Source organism: Trichechus manatus, unplaced genomic scaffold (assembly GCF_000243295.1).
Source record: "Trichechus manatus latirostris isolate Lorelei unplaced genomic scaffold, TriManLat1.0 scaffold00036, whole genome shotgun sequence".
Taxonomy (NCBI): domain Eukaryota; kingdom Metazoa; phylum Chordata; class Mammalia; order Sirenia; family Trichechidae; genus Trichechus; species Trichechus manatus.
This window is the reverse complement of record NW_004443972.1, coordinates 15,426,064-15,446,764: the sequence shown is the minus strand read 5'-3', so window position 1 is coordinate 15,446,764 and position 20,701 is coordinate 15,426,064. Positions and strand designations below refer to the sequence as shown.

General features: G+C 37.7%; 1 protein-coding gene across 2 annotated transcripts in view; it reads left to right on the top strand.

Moving 5' to 3' along the window:
• The window catches only part of LY75 (lymphocyte antigen 75), a 146,104-nt gene that overhangs the window by 49,688 nt on the left and 75,715 nt on the right, over window positions 1-20,701 (top strand). For both annotated transcript variants that reach the window (XM_023730435.1, XM_004375414.2), the window contains exons 14-16: window positions 12,883-12,964; window positions 14,029-14,097; window positions 19,588-19,702. In XM_023730435.1, the coding sequence (XP_023586203.1) occupies window positions 12,883-12,964; window positions 14,029-14,097; window positions 19,588-19,702 (266 nt within the window). The remainder of the gene's footprint in view (window positions 1-12,882; window positions 12,965-14,028; window positions 14,098-19,587; window positions 19,703-20,701) is intronic.

The window sequence follows — 20,701 nt, the reverse complement described above, 5'->3', positions numbered from 1 at the left end:
CTGTTAAAAAATAGGAAAAGGATATGAACAGACACTTCACCAAAGAGGACATTCAGACGTGGCTAACAAACATGAGGAAATGCTCAAGATCATTAGCCGTTAAAGAGATGCAAATCAAAACTACAATGAGATACCATCTCACCCCAACATTCCTGGCACAAATCAAAAAAACAGAAAATAACAAATGTTGGAGAGGTTTTGGGGAGATTGGAACTCATACACTGCTGGTGGGAACATAAGGTGGTATAACCACTACGCAAAATGGTATCACACTTCCTTAAAAAACTAGAAATATGACCCAGCAATCCCACTTCTAGATATATACCCTAAAGAAATAAGAGCTGTGACATGAATAGACTTATGCACACCCATGTTCACTGCAGCATTATTCACAATAGCAAAAAGATGGACAGAACCTAAGTGCCCATCAACAAATGAATGGCTTAACAAACTGTGGTATATGCACTATATGGGGAAGTCAGCAAAACAGGAGTAAGGACTCGGAGAACACCGAGAGAAGCTCAAGAACAAAGGGCAACTGTGGTAATTACTATAGCATAGACAATCCTGCAACAATAGTTAGTATTAACAAACACTAATTTATGAATGGATACATAGGCAGATAGGTATACCAAGAAGTGCAGGAATGTGTAAGGGAACACACTCACCTGCAGATATAGGTTTGGTAGTAGATATTTCTACATATGTAACTTTAGGTGCTGCTTATATATTAATATAACAACAGCACACAAGGACAACTTCTCAGACATAACCCAACATCTCACGGGACAAAGATCCTAGGCTTAAGGGTGAAGGACTGTAGACTTGAAGGTCATCTGCATCAGTTGGCACAACATAATTCATTAAGTTCTGCATTCTACTTTGATGAGTTGTGGTCTTGGAAGCTTGTGAGCGGCCATCTAAGATACATCTATTGGTCTCTTGCCATCCAGAGCAGGGGAGAGTGAAGTAAACCAAAGACTCAAGGGAGCAAATAGTCCAGGGGACTGATGGACCACATGAACTACAACCTATACAACCCCGGCACCTGAGGAACTGGATGGTGCTCAGCTACCAGTACCAACCACTCTGACTGGGATCACAATAGAGTGTCCTGGACAGAGCAGGAGAAAAATTGTAGAACAAAAAATCAAATTGCTGGTCTAAAGAAGACTAGAGGAACCCCGAGACTGTGACCGTAAGACATCCTTCTGAACTGGAGCTGAGTCCATTCCTGGAGACCACCTTTCAGCCAAACCATGGACAGGCACATGGGGTGAACAGTGACACCTGATAGGAGGCGTGCTCCATTAGGCAATCGATTATGCGAGATCAGAGGGGTAACTTTTGCCCAGGAGCAAAGATAGAAAATCAGGATGCGGGAAATCAGGGAACCTGGGACAGAAGTGGGGAGAGTGCTGACACATTGTGGGGAAAGAAACCAATGTCATGGAACACTTTATGTACAGACTATCAAATGGGAGGCTAGTTTGCTCTGTAAACTTTCACCTAATACACAATGAAAAATTTTTTTTAAAAAAAGTGACCAGAGATGCTACAGAGACAGAATCAATACGCCATTGCAGTTTTGATGTCAGGGTGGAAGGATTCCTGAATGGTTTTCCTAATGTCCTTCCTTGAGGACAGTGTGGAGAAATATGGGCCAGGCGATGCTATCGAGGAAGGAAAATTTCTTCAAATCTTTCGGGACAGTAATGGGTATGTGGGGCTTCAAATCCACAAATTTGTTTTTTTTCTGCACTTCCGTTAACTGAAAAAAAGATCCAAATCTGTAAATCATGGATTTTGAGGATACCAGGCAAAATTAAAGAAAAGAAATCATCACTTGGGCACATTCTCCTAAATTCTTCCCTAATCATTTTGACTCAAACAAAAACCTCAAAGAAAAAGTTAAAAAAAAAAAAAAAAAGGTTATCAAAAATTAAAGAAAAGTCCAGTTGCCTTTTTTTTCTAGGACATTAAATATAAGAAGGCATTTAAGAACTGACATTTAAAGAGTTTTGAGGTGGAAAATCTTTGTAATGTAATAATTTTATTTCCTAATTAATTTGCTTTTCATTTATAATGATAGTAGTTGACATATACCATCTATAGTCCCTTCTTGAAAAAAAACTTTTTCAAAGACATATTTCAGATGAAAAATGAAAAGAATTATAAAAGAATTAGAAGGAAGAATATATAATACAAAAACATGGCCCCAAGTCTAAGTAATTGTAATATATGTAATTATAAAAATAGAATGTAGCTATCTTAAATCTTGAAAGAGAAACGTAATATAATAATATTTTAATAAAACAGGCGTTTAACTCTGTTTATAAATAAAAACTGGGATGTAAAGAGATAAAACGGTTTTGGAAAATCAAAGTATAATAAATTCGTCATTTTACCTGAAAATCATATTTAGAAACACAGGTTATGGATATTTGAAGATAATGTATAATAGAAATTAAAAGAGTGTGTCATTTACTGAACATGTAATGGGTTAAAAAAAAAATTCCACTATAGCAAATAATAAAGAAATAAAATAGCAAAGGAAGGAATTCAGCATAAAGCAAAATGGAAAAAGGCCAAATTTTCTGTTATCAGTTACACTAAGTCCAATACTTTAAAATTGATTCAATATTAAAATCCAACCAGGTGCTGCTGAAATAGACCTAAAATAGAGCTTGCCAGATGGTAACTATCTAGTCTAATGAGTGTAATTTTTTTTTTGTTTTTTCTGGGTAGAAGGGAGCACAAAGTTTTTAAAATTGAGAAATTTCAATTAAAATCTGTATTTTAACATCTCTTTAAAAATTCAAACAACTGGCAACATTTTCATATTGCAGCAGTAAGTTAGTGCTGGTAACATGTGGCCCACTGAGATGGGTCATTATTCTCTAATTTGTAATGGTTCCTAATGAATTACTCCTTGACCCACTTCACTTGTTTTGGTTATGTACTTGTCCTATATAGCATTTGAGTTAATAATCACTAACTTAAAACAACAACTAAAATGGTAAAATTAAAAGAATGGACAAAAAGATGTGCAAATGTGAGCAAAAAAACTAGAGTAACAGAATTAATAATAGATAAAGTACAGTTGGTAAAAATGTATTAAATGGGAAAGCGATGTACTTCTTATTGATTAAAAGTACATTCTACAATGAAGTTATAATAGTCAATAACCTTTATGTACTTAAATAAAATGGTATCAAAATATATAAAGCAAAAATATTAATTATATTAGTCTAATTTTCCAGTAAATAACAGTAGTGAGAGACTTTAACACTCTTGTGTTGGTCATTGACAAAACAGACAAAAAAGAATTAATATAGAAGATTTGACTAGAATAACAAAGGTTGATTTAATAGACTATCTCTGTTTATAGCTTTCAAAGGTGATAGATTTCTCCTCTTCAAGCTCCTTTCCTGGATTACTTACCAATATTAATTCAGTTAGGCTGAAAAGAAAACCTCAAATACCAAAAAAAATGGAAATTATACACATCATATAAGAAGTGAAATCAAACCGTATCCACTTATAAATTAAATATTATTTAAGTAACTCTTGGCAAATGTATGTGATAATAACAGCATTCACTCTGAAATATGTGAAATGTAGCCAAACCTATACTTGGAGGTACATTAATAGCTTTAAGGGATTTAACTATAAAACAAAGAGAATGAAAATAAGCATCCAACTAAAAGTGAGGATAAATAGCAAAACAATTCCAAGGTAACCATAAGAAATAAGTTAATAAAGATAAAAGTAAAAATTAATGAATTTGAAAATAGAAAAGCAGTAAAATTGACATATAAATCCAAGAGCTAGATCTCTCCAAATAAAACAGTGAAATAGGAAAAAATCTATTGATGATTACACGATGAAAAAAAGAAAAACAGATGCTTAAAATGAAGCTTGGATAAGGGATTATAAAACCTATTTTATAGAGAAAAATTATAACTGGTAAGAATACTATGTATAATTGTATGCTAATATACATGAAATTATTAAAATGAACAATTTCTAGGGAAATATAGTTAGTGTACAATACAAGTAGAAATATAATAATCAGTAACCTTGGAAGAAATTGAAAAAGTTGACAGAAAATTTCTTCCAAGAAAAAGATGGGAACTATATGGTTCTCTATTTTAATTCCTTCAAATTTTAAAGATGAGATCATTACCGTGTATTTCAGTAGTTCCATTACACAAAAACTGGTATAAGCTTCCCAGCTTATTTCACAAACTAGCCTAACCCTTATATCAAACCCTGAGAAGGATACATAAAGAATTACAGACCAACCTCCTGACCAGAAATGAAAAAGTAAATACTAACGAATGATGTAATAACAAATACTTATCTAGTGCTTGTTATGTGCCTGGTAATGTCATAAATGTTTTCTATCTGTTAACTTATTAGATAGTTGCTACTGTTGTTATTAGGTGCTATTGAGTCAATTTTGACTCAAAGCGACCCCATGTGACAGAATAGAACAGTTCCATAGGGTTTTCTAGGCTGTAATTTTTATGCAAGGAGCCCTGGTGGCACAACAGTTTAGTGCTTGGCTGCTAACCAAAAGGTCGCAATTCAAACCCACCAGCCACTCCACAGAAGAAAAGACCTGGCGATCTGCTCCCATAAAGATTACAGCCTAGGAAACCCTATGGGACAGTTCTGCTCTGTTACATAGGATCACTATGAATCGGAATCGACTCAAAAGCACACAACAACAACAATCTTTACGGGAGCAGATCACCAGGTCTTTTCTCCCATGGAATTGCCAACCTTTAGGTTAACAGCTGAGCACTTAACTATGGTGCCACCAGGGATCTTTAGGTACTACTGCTATCCCCATTTTATCCTAATGAGGAGATGTAAAATAACAGAGAAGTAAAATAACTTGCCCAAGGTTATATAATTAGTAGGTAAATGATCCAATATTTGAACCCAAGCTATCTTTCTCTAGAACCCACTTTCTAGCCCAGTTCATTATAGTACCTCGAATAACATGCCTTAACCACACGGGATTTCTTCTAAGAACACAAAGTTGGGTCAGTACTAGCAACTCTATATATAACAAGTCATTTAATCCTTAAAATATCATTTAATTATCTTAATAGGTGCTGAAAATACATCCCATAAAATTCAATATTCATTCCCAGCTTAATAGATGAATATATATTTAATTAACATAAATTCTAAGTAAATTAAGAATAGAAAGATACTTCAAACCAATAGCTGATATCACAGTTAATGATGAAGCATTAAATGCATTTCCTTGAGAGTCAGAAAAACATAAGAATCCTTATTATCATCACTGTTTTGATCTTTGTATAGAATTTATCCCCATCCATTAAGACAAAATTAAAAAAAAGAATACTATAACGTGTAAATGTTTATGATATATTAAGGCAGGGAAAGGCAGGTTATAAAAGAGTAAAAATATATATTATTTAAATTAAAATGTGGACTGCAAAAATACACCAAAAAAGGTAATACTGGTTACCTCTGAGAGGTAAGATTTTGAATTATTTTAAACATATTTTCCTTGAAAATTTCTACATTTTCAAAATTGGCTTTAATATATCCACTATTATATTTTTCTCATTAAGGAAAGTAAAGTTTCACTACAACGTATTGGGAACCTGATTTGAAATATAATGGTGTGTTCCATAAGTATTCATTTATTAAGCATCTATTGTATAATGTCAGGTATTCTGGGGTTCATTGTCTAGTTTAAAAATTAAGATACAAAATTTCATTGCAGACTGGCCTAAGTCAATTTGAACTTTTTAACTTAGGTCCTTTATGAGGGAAGTGTCTGTTAGCTACTCCCCCACAACATTGAGAGTAGGTTATAAAGACTGCAAAACTCAGACCAGTCCTTCCACACAGGCATACATTTATTTAACAAACATTCATTGCAAGCAGGCACAAAGCATTTCATAAACCTGTTTTGTAAGTTTGACCACATCTCAGCAATCCAGCAATCTGTCCTTTTAGATGTTCTAACCGTTATCTTGGAGCCCTGGTGGCGAAGTGGTTAAGAGCTCAGGCTGCTAACCAAAAGGTCAGCAGTTCGAATCCACCAGCCGATCCTTGGAAACCCTATGGGACAGTTCTGCCCTGTCCTATAGGGTCACTATGAGTCGGAATCGACTCAGTGGCACACTGCAACAAACAACCATTCTCTTGCACGGAAGATTCACTTGATGCAGATGTGACCTTGTACCAGTGGCAGGATTCTGTTCCCATTATAGCTGGCATCAGGCAGTCACAATCGCCTGACCCAAGACTAGATTTGGGGCCGTTTAGGCATCACGCTCGAGATACAAGCTACTGGCCTCACTAGATTCTAATACCCTTTCATCAAGGGTAGAGAGTATCTCTAAATATTTTAGCTAATCCCTATATCTTGAATAATTTAAATTTCGTCAGTTACAGCCCATTTCTAACATCATGCTGATTATCAAGCTTCTAATTTCCTTGATACAAACCTGTTTCTGACATTCACCCTGCTGGTGACCAAAACCTCCGGTGTGACGTTTGATCACAGAAGGCTTGAGGTGGCTGCCTCTGAGCATGGCTTTTCTGATATACTGCTGATCACCCCTGAAGTAAATTTCAAGCAGGGCAACTTACCGGTTCCTAGATCTCAGCCTTGACACACACAAAATCATACTGTCTAGGCTAAAGTATTTTTAAGTAAAATACTGAGATAACAAACTCTAGATTCTGAATAACACCAAAGGGTTAGTGTTCTCTAACTGGAACAGGGAGCCATGTTAAATACTTAGCAGTGAAGTTGTAGATATTTGTGGGAATCAATTGATGGAAACTTTGAAATATAATATATGCTAGAAATGATCGTTAAGAGCAACTATATACAAGATGAATCACACTGGAAATAAAACTAAAGTCTTAGAGGTAATTAAGGGACTGTTCTTGGTTTGTTTCTTTGTTTTTGATCACACATGCCCCCCACCACCACTCAGCAATTTAAAAAATCAATGCAAGTTTATAATGTAATATTAGGAAAATGTAAGAAAGCCTAATGAAGAAAATTAAAACCACCTCAAATCCTATCTCCTAGCTATAAACATAGTAACATTTAGTGTAAATCCTTTCCATCTTCTTCCATTCATATACGTATAGTTTTTACCAAACTGATTTCCCATGGAATGTGCTATATTTTTTTTCTAAGCACAAAAGTAATGCATACTGAGTTTAGAAAAGAAGCACACAAAGAAAAAGCAAATCTCCATAATCCCTTCTCTCACAGTGCCTTGGATTGTGGTGTCTGCTTAGTAAGTATTTGCTCCGTTAATGAAGAGATCATTTTCCTGTGTTATACTTAGAGAACATATTCTGAAACCAAAATTGTAATCATGGCTTGAAGGGAAGGAAGGAAGCAAACCCATTTATATTGGAAAATGATTGTAAAGCTTACACTTTGAAAGCTTTAACATTTTATTGCAGGAATTGACCTTTCTCGGCAAGATGTCCATTGCCCAAATTGTGTATTGCATGCCAAGGAGTTAAGTCAGATTACTGCTATATTCTCACAATCTACGTTCCAAATTTCTATTTGTATTTCAATGAAAAGGATTCGTGGTGAACAGAGTCATTAACACCCTAAGATCTTTGCAACTCTTAATGGCAACCTAACGGAAAAGACATTGTAGAACAAAAATATTCATAGGATTAGAGAAGAAAGCCTTGTTTGCAGTACCATTGCTGCTATGTACACTACCTCCTGTGGTGTGGCATGAATGGATTTAGATATAAATCTAAGGCTTTGCAGACTAAGCACCCTCATCAAATAGTATTTATTTGGAGTTATATCTGAGATACTGTTTTCCTTAGAAACCAGATGCAGCGGGAAGTTTGATTCAGAGTAGGAATTTTAATGCAAATACACATATTAACCTTTTGTGCAATGCCTTCTTAACCTGATAGCCTTAAAACCATATATTTAGTGCTTGAAGTAGAAGAAATGTATAAAGAGAGAGAGAGAATTTCAGTTTGATTTGATTCCCCAGTTATCAGGAGCATATTTTTCCTCAAATTTTCTAAAATCCACATTAGAAGTATGCAGTGATTAATGTGATTTCCAATTTCTTCTTCCTGTTTTATCTATTTACCGCTAACCCAGGCCGAACTAGGAATAAGACATGATTCAGGAAATATTTTCCAAAAAATATTTGAAAAAAAATCCACAAGTTGCTACTTTTTTCTTTTTCTTTTTCTTTTTTTTGGGGGGGACTCTTGAATCTCTTGAAACGGAAGCTGAAAACTATAAATTTCTGGGTTGAAATTAAGTTTCATCTCAGAAAGCAGTAAAGATTAGAAATCTTGGACAGTTAGGCAAATTCTTTTGTCTAGGAAATTGCTCTCTGAGTCTTGGCAAAGGAACCAGAAATGGACTTGAAAGCAGAGAGGTTTCTAAGTAGGAGGAGGTGGAGCCATTGGCTGAGAGAGGACCGGGTAGGCACTTAAGGAGAAAAGCACAGGTTAGGGACAGATCTTTAAAACGGGTGCCAGTGTAAGATGGCTATAGATCAAATGCAGGTGACAGATAATCTTTGATCATCTTCCTGGCTGTACTGTTGATTGTGAAAAGAAGATAAAATATCTGATGGTTACTTCCGGGAAACACAAAATGCTGCACAAATTCCCCAAGCCCAAATGTATAATGTGCAAAGATTTGAGAGAAACGAAGTTATATCCTCAAGGAAACTTAATCTCCTCTTTATTCTAACCATCTGGCTTTAATTATGCTGTTTACGGCAGTTATATGGACCACGTGGTTTAGAAATCCAACAATCGGGCATTATGATAAATTTGGAAGCTGGTAAGAAAGCTCTGATTAGTTGAAGACCCAAACTCTTATAGATGCTAAATTCAAACTGGACTTAATTGTCTCCATTGGGTTTATCTGAAGTCTGCAAATTGGTGATCCTTCTCTATGAAAGAAAGCAAGATAACAATAAAAACCAAAGAGGACAGTCCTCATATTCCATTGCAAGAAGTTGAAAAGCCTGAGGTTGAAAAGATGAAAAAGTATTTATTAATATTGAAATATGAGGGAAAGTTGAAAAAAAGAGATAAAAGCAATTTTTTTTTCTTTGGTGGTTTCAACAAACAAATTTATTTTCTCATAGTTTAGGAGACTAGAATCTGAATTGAGGGTTCCAGCTCTAGGGGAAGTCTTTCTCCATCTGTTGGCTCTGGAGGGAGATCCTTGTCTCTTCTGAGCTTCTGCTTCTGGGCAGTCTTCATGTGGCTTAGCATCGCTCTTCCCCCATCTCTGCTTCTGGCTTGCTTTTTTTTTTGTTATTATGCTTTAAGTGAAAGTTTACAGTTCAAGTCAGTTTCTCATACAAAAATTTATGCACACACTGCTAGGTAACCCTAGCTACTCTCCCTATAATGTGACGGCACACTCCTGCTTTCCACCGCAGATTTCCCGTGTCCATTCAGCCAGCTCCTGTCCCTTTTTGCCTTCTCATCTTGCCTCCTGACAGGAGCTGCCCATTTAGTCTCATGTATCTACTTGAGCTAAGAAGCACTCTCTTCACAAGTATCATTTTTATGTCCTATAATCCAGTCTAATCTTTGTCTGAAGCAATTATTTTATTAAAAGATAAGAAATTAAAGTTAAGGTTGCTCTAGCCTTTGATTTACCAATAAATTTTGTAAAAATGCGGGCTTATTATAGTTCCCAGTAGGTCTTGCAGCTGTACATTCCTTATATTCCGTATAGTCTACTGAGCTTGAGAGCAGGGATTGGTTTTAGATTTGGAACCTATCCCATGTGTTTTTAGATATGTAGATTTATATATATGTACATATAAAATATATATAATAAGGAACCCTCGTGGTGCAATGGTTAAGTGTTCAGCTGCTAACCAAAAGGTCAAAGGTCCAAACCCATGCAGTGACTCTGCCAGAGAAAAGACTGGATGATCTTCTCCCATAAATATTTCAGCCTAGGAACCTTTATGGGGCAGTTCCACTCTGTCATACAGGGTCACTATGGGTCAGAATCAACTCGACAGCACACAACGGCATACATATGCAACTGTATATACATATAAGGAGCCCTGGTAGTGCTCAGCTACTAACTGAGAGGTTGGTGGTTTGAACCCATCCAGAGGCTCTGTGGGAGAAAGACCTAACAGTTTGCTTCCATAAAGATTAGAGCCACGAAAACACTATGGAGTAGTTCTATTCTGTCACATGCGCCTGCTATGAGTCAAAATCAGCTTGACAGCACCTGACAACAATATATGTACATATATGTACTGATCATACATACGATGTGCCATCAGAAGGTTAAATTATATAGAAAATGTTCTACTTACTAAAGCCTAAAGAGTATAATAAATTTTAGGGAATATTTTTAAGGGGGTTTGAGGAAGGGAAATTTTTTTCATGATTATATCACTTGTATTTATACTGGAAATATCTCCTTAGTTAAAGTTTGAGAGGAAGGCATCACTTTTGATGTATGTTTCCGCTTCTGTATGTTTGTATATATATTTTTCTTCCTTGGAATGCCTAACCTTTCTCCTCTCGACCAATCTGAATACTAGTAGATGGTAAGCACTCAAATTATGGCTAGAAAGCACTCAAACTGTGGCTCTGCGTTACAATGGATTGCTTTTATATGGCCTTTCCCATCATTGTCTTGTAATTCTCACCAAATGATTGGGTGGGAGTATGAAAATAAGGTGCTTTTGGCCCACCAAGGGGATTGGACAGCTTGCTAATAATACAAATAAAGTGCATGGTACCCTTGTGGGGGTGGGACCATGCAAATAAAGTATTTGAGACTCTAGTAAGGGGACTGGTCAGTTTTGCCATCCCGCTAAGCTTAAAATGAGCCATCCCAGAGGCAGAAAAGGGACACCTCACTACTACCAAGAAAGAAGAGCTGGGAGTGGAGTGTGTTCTTTTGACCCAGAATCCCTGATCTGAGAACCTCCTAGACCTAGGAGACAGAGACAGAGCTGTAACACCGGAGACGGCGAGAAGCAGCGGCAGAGAAATGACAGCATTGCAGGCAGCAGAACCAAGAGACCAGCAGGAGACAGCACAGTGGGCTTCCTGGCCCATGAGAAGCAAGAGAGCTGAGTGCCTTTAGGCAGGAGGCTTCCTGGCAGGGTGGGGTGCCTCCAGGCACTTGGCAGAGCTAGTCTTCCGACCTGCAGAGTGAGAGAGCGGAGTGCCTTCGGGCCAAGGCTTATTGGTGGTGTGGTGTGCCTCTGGACACTTACCTGTGGAACTAAAGAGCTTTGTAACACTTGCCTGAGCAGGGCAGAGGCCAGGCCAAGGGGCCGAGAGGCCAAGGGCCAGAGAGAAGCCTGCCTGTGGACACAGCTGAATAGAAGCTTTCCTGATTGAAGAACTGTATCCTGAGTCATTTCTGATCTTGAATTATAACCTGTTACATCCCTAATAAACCTCATAACTGTGAGTATGGTCTGTGAGTTCTGTGTGGCTACAACAAATTATCGAACCCAGCAGAGAAGTAGAGAGTGCCATGGGAGGGACGGCTGGTGTCAGAATTGGTAAAATGGTTGGAGAGTGAAGGTATGTCTGACCTCCGCCTCATAGGAATCTGCTTTGGGCTGTGGATGCTAATGATTCTCCCTCTTTCCGCTTGTGAAGTTAGAGGAGGAGGTCAGACGCCCCTGCCATGCCATTTTTACGGGCTCCATCCTTTGAAGACTATCTTTTGTCATACCAACCTCACAAAGTGTTTCCTGACTTCCTGCAGTCCACAATGACCTCTCCTTTCTCTGAACTTCTATAGCACTTAAATTTATCCAACCTATTTGATGTCTTTCAAAAATGGTCTGATCATGTTTCCTTTGTACATCTGTATCTTGTCTTTCTGACTAGCTTTTATTCCACTTGAAGGTAGATATTAGATCTTGTACTTCTCTGTATCACCCATTGTACTAATGCAATGCCTTGTACATAAAAGTATAATTGTTATAAGTGATACATATAATTACGTAAGTGATTGCTTAATTTTATATATATATGTATATATATATATATATATAAAAAATGGAGTTTGGCACTTAGAAGATACTCAGATATTTATTTAGTTTAAAATTAATGGGCGGTGAGAATTAAACTATTTATTTAAATTGCATTTAATAAAAAATTAGCCAAATGGTTTGTTCAACATTTTAGAAAAAAAAAAAGAAATTTGATACTGTTATAGAGAAATGCTTTGAGGAAACACTATTATTGTGCTTGTATCTGAACTGTGATTATTTGTCTCTAAAAATACTGTCTAATATTGTAGTGTTGCAATAGAAGTTTTGGAATAATCACAAACTTTTTTTCTTATAGTTCAAGGCAGAATAGTTTTTGCCTTTCATGTGAAGAAAACAACTTAAACTTTAGTTTTAAAAACTATGGTACTTTTTCTATAGCTACCCCACATTAAAATGAGTCCCAATGGCACAGTGGTTAAGTGCTCGGCTGCTAACTGGAAGGTCAGTGGTTCAAACCCACCAGCCACTCCATGGGAGAAAGATGTGGCAGTCTGCTTCCATAGATTACAGCCTTCAAAACCCTATGGGACAGTTCTACTCTGTCCTCTAGGGTTGCTATTAGTTGGAATTGACTTAACAGCAATAGGTTAGTTAGGTTAGGTTACCTTATATTAAGCATTTGGTTTCATTTCAGAAGATTTGTTTTATAAAGCTTGAAACTGTGATTTTCAATTAATGAAAAGATATTCTGAATAAACTTATAAGTCTTAAGCACTTTAGAAATGTGAATACTAAATATTTTTGCCAAGTACTTATGCTCATATTTTTAAAATAAATGTTAAAATTTATTTTTACGTAGTGGACAGCGTTGGCTGTGGATAGGTTTGAATAAAAGGAGCCCAGATTTACAAGGATCTTGGCAATGGAGTGATCGTACACCAGTAAGTTAAAACTATCTTGCTTTCGGTAATTTGGAAGGAGTGTTTGCTTCAATAACAAGTCAGTTGATTTTTAAATGATACATCCACATAGCATGAAGCCATTAAAATTATATAGATGTATCTTTACTGAAATGGAAATAGATTCACATATATGAAGTGGGGGGAAAACAAATCAATAATCTCATTTTATTAAAAAAAATACATACAGTCTCTGTATATATAGCTCCAAAAAAGAAAAATATAGATACATAGATATAATGATCATTTTTGGGTAGACTTACAGGTGATACTCGATTTTTCTTTGTACTGTTCCCTCCCTCCTTTTTTTTTGCAATGAGAAGCTTTTATTTTTATCATCTGAAAATATAAGAGTTATGTAAAAAAGAAAATATCCTTATTAGTGGCAATAATTTGTTTAGGGGAGCCTTAAAATTTTTTTAAGTATCATTTCAAAATTTTACATTGTTCTGAAAAGAAGTTTTAAGTAATATTTAAGGAGCAAAATCATAATTGCATATTAAATAGACCTATGTTATCACGGTAGCAGTTCATTGCATATTCTTCCTAAGTGTAAAAAACCAAAAACAAAACCAAACCTGTTGCCATCGAGTTGATTCCGACTCATAGCAACCCTATATGACCAAGTAGAACTGCCCCATAGAGTTTCCAAGGAGCGCCTGGTGGATTCGAACTGCCAACCTTTTGGTTAGCTCCTTGACTTTTATTTTCAAATTGGAGTATATCTGATATTAGTTAACCAAATAACTAGCATTTCAGCACGTGGGGGAAAAAAAGTCTTTTGCAAACTCAGAATTCTCTGACTCCAGTGGTGAACTTAATACATGATTAACCTCCACTTTTGAAACTGTCGCTTCCTTTATTTGAAAACTTATGACATTTTCTAAGTCTTCTCATGATTTAGCATCCTGATTTTAAAAAAAGAGATGAAAAGTTTCCCTTCCATGGCATATGAATGCTTGAGTTGTTAAAACTGCCTAAATTACATCTAAATTGCAGATTTTATGCATCAGCCTTAAATTCTCAAGCCTCTCTTGCATTCTCAGGTGTCTGCTGTTTTCATGGCAAATGAGTTTCAGCAGGATTATGACATCAGAGACTGTGCTGCTGTCAAGGTTAGTACGATGCTAGAAAGTCTGCATATTTAAAAAATAAACCTGGCATCTTGTTCAGTCAGGCAACAGATCCATGTTTTTTGTGTATTGAGCATGATGTTAGGTGCCGTGAGAGTTAGGAGGAACTACACTCATGGCCCATCCTTCAAGCAACCTAATGTACACTCAGTCGCACTCAAGAAAGATGGCTCCTATTACTGTAGTAATAAGCTCCAGAATGAGTGGATAGAGGAGGGCTAACAAAATCAGAAAAGGAAGTAATCACTGTTGCCAATTTACAGAAAAAGGTGGGAATTGAATTGTGCCTAAAGGATGGGTAGGGTTTGTACAGGTGGAATGCGGTTAGGCCTTCTTATTGGGGAATGGTGTGAGAAGGTGACATAAAGCAAGGTGGGAGTGGGAGGGAGAGATAAGGCAGTGAGGAGAACAAAACATAGATCAAGAAGTTTTTAACTGGTACTGTGCTGCAAAACAAAGTCGGGAAATTAGATTGATGCCAGGTTAAGGAGCTTGTACTTTTTTTTGGTAGGCAGTAGGGCACTATTTAAGGTTTTTGAGTAGGGAGGGTGTCTTATTCATCTGATGCTGCTATAACAGAAATACCACAAGTGAATGGCTTTAACAAAGAGAAATTTATTCACTCACAGTCCAGTAGGCTGCAAGTACAAATTCAGGGTGTCAGCTCCAGGGGAAGGCTTTCTCTTCTCTGTCAGTTCTGGAGGAAGGTCCTTGTCATCAGTCTTCCCTTGGTCTGGGAGCATCTCAGCACAGGAACCTCAGGTCCAAAGGACGTGCTCTGCTCCCAGCACTGCTTTCTTGGTGGTTTGAGGTCCCCATATCTCTCTGCTCATTTCTCCCTTTTATCTCTCAAAAGAGATTGGCTTAAGACACTATCTAATCTTGTAGACCTCATCAATATAACTGCCACTAATCCATCTTATTACATCATAGTGATAGAATATACAACATGTAGGGAAATCACATCAGATGGCAAAATGGCACACAATCATACAACGCTGGGAATCAAGACCTAGCCAAGTTGAGAGATATTTTGGAGGGACACAATTCAATCCATGATATTCCACCTTTTGGCCCCCAAAAGTTCATGTCCTTGCAACATGTAAAACATATTCACCCCATCATATCGTAACAGAAGTCTTAAATCAACTCGAAGTCCAAAATCCAAAAAATTCCTCTTCATCTGTGAAATCCAGAATACAAGTTATCTGCTTCCAAAGGTATGATGGCAGAACAGGCACAAGCTGGACATTCCATTACAAATGGGAGAAACTGGAGGAAAAGGAGGGATAACAGGCATCAAGCAAGTCAGCAAAACACATTACATTAGCCCTCAAGGCTTTGAAAATAATCCTCTGTTCTCTGAGACAATTTATACAATGGCCCTCCCTCCAGACTCTAAGTATTTGCTATACTCTCCAGATTCTGAGTGGAGTCCCCTCGGCCCTGGGCTTCAGCTCTGCCTTCCAGGCCCACTGGGACAGCAACTCTGCTCCCTTGGCTTTAGGCACACCATTCTCCTAGTCCGTTGGAGTGACAACTCCACCCTTAGAAACACCAGAGACCATGACTCCACCCTTTGTAACCCCAGAGGTCCTGGCCATACCTTTTGAGACTGAGGCTCTTGTGTCCCTTGTCTCTTCAGCTTCTGCTTCCTATGGCCTCACGGCTCCTCGGGCCTCACGCATGCATCTGCCCTGCTGGGGCAAGTGTTCCAAAGTTTTGTAGCTCCACCGATAAGTACCTGGAGGCACCCCACTCCACCAGTAAACTTCAGCCAGAAGGCACTCAGCTCTCTCAATCCGTGGGTTGGCAAGCCTAGCTCCACTCATTAAGTGCCCGGAGGCACCCAACTCTGCCAGGAAGCCTCCTGTGCACAGGCAGTCAGCTCTCTCACTCCGTGGGTTGGCTCCAGTGCCGTCTCGTGCTGGTCCCCTGGTTCTGCTACTGTTGGTTATCTGCCGCTGCTGCTTCTCTGCCACTGCTGCTTCTCTGCTACTGCCCGTCCTCTACCACTGCCACTTCTCTGCGACTGCCGGTCCTCTATCCATTCACAGTTTCAAAACCGCTTCCACATTTTAGGTATCTGTTAGAGCAGCACCCCACTCCTGGTACCAAACTCTGTCTTAGTCATCTGGCTGCTATAACAGAAATACCACAAGTGAATGGCTTTAACAAAGAGAAATTTATTCTCTCACAGTCCAGTAGGCTACAAGTCCAAATTCAGGGTGTCAGCTCCAGGGGAAGGCTTTCTCTTCTCTGTGGGTTCTGGACGAAGTTCTTTGTCATCAGTCTTCCCTTGATCTGGGAGCATCTCAGCACAGGAACCTCAGGTCCAAAGGACACACTCTGCCCCCAGCACTGCTTTCTTGGTGGTATGAGATTCCCCATGTCTCTCTGCTGACTTCTCTCTTTTATATCTCAAAAGAGATTGGCTTAAGGCACTATCTAATCTTATAGACTTCATCAATCTAACTGCCACTAATCCTTCTTATTACATCATAGTGATAGAACATACAACATGTAGGGAAATCACATCAGATGGCAAAATGGTACACAATCATACAATACTGGGAATCATGACCTAGCCAAGGTGACAGATATTTTTAGGGGACACAATTCAATCCATGACAGAGGGTATGAGGAAGATTAATCTTGAGACAGATTCTAAGATGCATTGGATAGGATCAGAAGACATGAAAGACCAGTGAAGCATCTTCCTTTGCAGAATTCATTCATTTATTCTTTCCATAAGCAGTATGTCCAAGCAGTCTGTTAGGCACTGGGGGATTGTTATAGATTTAATTGTGTTCCCCAAAAATATGTGTTGTAAATCTTAACTCCTGTATCCATGGTTATAATCACATTTGGGAATGGGTTCTCTTTGTTATGTTAATGAGATAGGATTAGTGTAGGATGTGTCTTGAGTCAGTTTCTTTTGAAATATAAAAGTAGCCGATTACACAAGGAAGCAAGGAAGCAGAGATGGGTGAAGATCAATGCCATGTCACATGAAGATCACCAAGAAGCCAAGGAAAAGAGACAAGGATCTTCCTCCAGAGCCAACAGAGAGAGAAAGACTTCCCCTAGAACTTGGGCCTTGAATTCGGACTTCTAGCCTCCTAAACAGTGAGAAAATAAATTTCTGTTGTTAAAGCCACCAATTTGTGGTATTTCTGTTATAGCAGCACTAGATACCTAAGACAGGGGTACAATAATGAATAAAGTATACAACATAGTCCTTGTGTTCACAGAACTTACAGTCAGATAAGAGATAAAGACAAGTAAACAATTACAATACCATTGGATAAGGGCTGTGGCAGGGGAAGTGAAGTATGAATTTTATGCAAGAACAAGGATGTTATGGGAGAGTGATGATGATAATGATGACGTCAACATTGACAATGATAGCAGAAGCAGCTAACACTTATTGACTACTTTATGAGCCAGGCACAGTGCTAGGCAGATCACATATATTATTTCACTTAATACTTAACCAACCTTTTGAGGGAGGTGCTGTCACCATTTTCATCTTACAGAGGAAAAAATTTAAGATTTGAGTAACTTACCCAAGGTTACATACTTATAGAACTGAAATTTAAACCCACATGTGTCTGGGTCCAAAGACTGTATTCTTAATCACAATATTATATGACTATACATTTATAGAAGCAGTCAGGAAGGGTACTAGTTTATGAATAAATGGTACAATTTATTTTAGGTATTTGGAATCTAAGCAAGTGGTAAGAAGTATCTTACAGTAGGTTGACATTAAGAGACCTGGAGTTGAAGGGAAGATATATATTAAAAAAAAAAAAAAAAAAAAGGCATAGGCCCAAGGAGTGGATTTGGGGCAATTGCCAACACATAAAGTGAAAGAGGATGAGAAAGGAGAAGAAATTTGGATAATATCTTGGCTATATAAGTCCCATGAAAAAGAGATTCAAGAAGAAGGTGATTGATCAGAAATATTAGAAAGATTGAGACAAGCAAGAACTGAGAAAGCCATTGGAGAGCACCATGTTCAAAGTAACAGGTATAGTAATAAACTGTATAGCGCTGTCATGGATTGAATTGTGTCCCCCCAAAATATGTGTCAATTTAGTTAGGCCATGATTCCCAATATTGTGTGGTTGTCTTCCATTTTGTGATTGATATAATTTTGCTATATGTTGTAAATCCTAATCTCTGCTTGTGGTTAATGAGGCAAGTTTGGAATATGTTGAAGAGGATTAGGGTGGGATGTAACACCTTTTCTCAGGTCACATCCCTGATCCAATATAAAGGGAATTTCCCTGGGGTGTGGCCTGCACCACCTTTCATCTTACAAGAGATAAAAGTAAAGGGAAGCGAGCAGAGAGTGGGAGACTCACCAAGAAAGCAGTGCCGGGAGCAGAGCGCATCCTTTGGACCTGGGGTACCTTTGCAGAGAAGGTTCTCTTCCGGGGGAACATTGATGATAAGGACCTTCCTCCAGAGCCGACAGAGAAAGCTTTCCCCTGGAGCTGACACCCTGAATCTGGACTTCTAGCCTACTAGACTGTGAGACAATAAACTTCTGTTTGTGAAAGCCATCCACTTGTAGTATTTCTGTTACAGCAGCACTGGATGACTAAGACAAGCACCATACCCTCTTTATAGAATTTCCACTTTAACCCATAAGAAAGTCAAAACTTCAGAGAAGCTTATGAAGTTTCCCAGGAGTGTCCAGATCACTGAAGAAATAAACTCTGTTCTATGTAAGTAGAGTATACAATATGTGAAGAGATTTGAAAACCTACCAAAAAGCTCAGTAAAAGAAACACTGATGCAGCCTGCATAAAGAATAAACCTAGCTAGGGCAGTGTTCTATAAGGAGAATCTTACCTTACCTGCCACTCTACCTACCAGAATCTTGACAGTGAAAACATCCCAAAAAGTGATGTATGCTTATCCCAGGATATACCCCCAACCCCTGCCTGCTGGCTGGAATTTGTGAAGTGAGACATCTTGAACCACGTGGAGGAGGGTGACATGCTAGAAATGGCAGAGCCACACCAGAGAAAATGCCTGGGCCCTAGATGATGGACTTTTATGTCACTTTCTTATGCATTTGCTTTGATCGCAGCCTGGTGTTTAGAAAACACTGAACTAATAATTCTTTTCTAGCTTGGTCTTTTTCAAATTTAAAGGTGTAAGATTCTACAATTTCATACCAGCAGAAAAAGAAAGAAAAGACAATGTTTACATTTTGGACATACACATGGTCTTTCTTAAGATATATTCCCTTTATCAACCCCTTTGAAGGCTCTTGCTCAGACTGTTACTGTTTCAACAGTCCATTCATTCACACGTTCATTCATTAAACAAATATCTTAGGACCTAGAGCTAAAATGAAGATAAAGACTAAAGACCATAGGGACTACAGCCTAGTGTTTTATCATAAGGGCTGCATCAACTTCAAAATATTCTACAATCCTTTTCCTCTTCTAGGTTGTTCGTAGGCCATGGCGAAGAGGGTGGCATTTTTATGATGACAGAGAATTTACTTATTTAAGTCCTTTTGCTTGCGATGCACAACTTGAATGGGTGTGCCAGATTCCAAAAGGTAGGTGCTGGGTATTCCTTTTCACAACCTTCTCATGTTAGCTTTGTGAATGCTGAACCAAAAGTACCTAAGAAAGCATTGTAGTCTATAGTTTTAATTAAAGTCTATGAAGATGCAATAAATATATTAAGCTCCTTGCCCTAGTGGAAGGCTGGTATATGGAAATTAGGTGGTACCTTTCTCTTTGATCTTTGAAGAATTTGTATAGGAGATAAAATTTAAGGCTAATTTAGGCAGATTAGATTTTGGGATGAAACACTATTTCAAGTAAAAGCAGAGGGAATCTTTTCATTTTTATTTTTATGAGAAATGAAGGACAGTATTAGATAAGCTTGGGAAGATCAAGCAGGAGCCAAGAAATACAAATTTGGCAGATCTCTGAAAAATGGAAAAGCAATTTTCAGGGAACTCCAAAACTGCTGATAGTTTATGTAATTCAAATTCAGAAAATAAGTTAGATTGATAGTAGAGCCTTTTGATGACAAAAAGGAAATTAGGGAGAATAAATAAATATCACCTAGCTTGTTAGTAAAGAAAATGTTAAGGCGATTCCAACTCCCAAAGTTGTTTTTCATGCAGACATATTGGATATATTAAATCAATTAGTAGTAAATGAAAGAAAGTTCTCAAAGGAATTTCTGAACCAAATGTAAGCATATGTTTGAAACTAAAGATGTATTTTCCAACAAGTTCTCAAGGAAACCAAAGGTTACTTCATAGAACAGTCTATTAGAAGATTGTCGTTTTCCCTAAAAATTGCCACTGTATTACCTTTAAAAGAGCCTCAGAAATGACATCAAGTATATAACTGGCAAATCTTTTTCACAAAGGCAAACTTGCTGGACACTAATAAAAGGAGGATTGTGTGTGTGTGTATTGATGGGGTCTTCCTAAAAGTCCAAAGTGTCTGAGGTCATTTGGACACTGACTCGACCAACTTCAAAGCACATAATTCTTTGTAATATACCACATTTCTTCTGTTTTTGTCGAGGAAGCCTG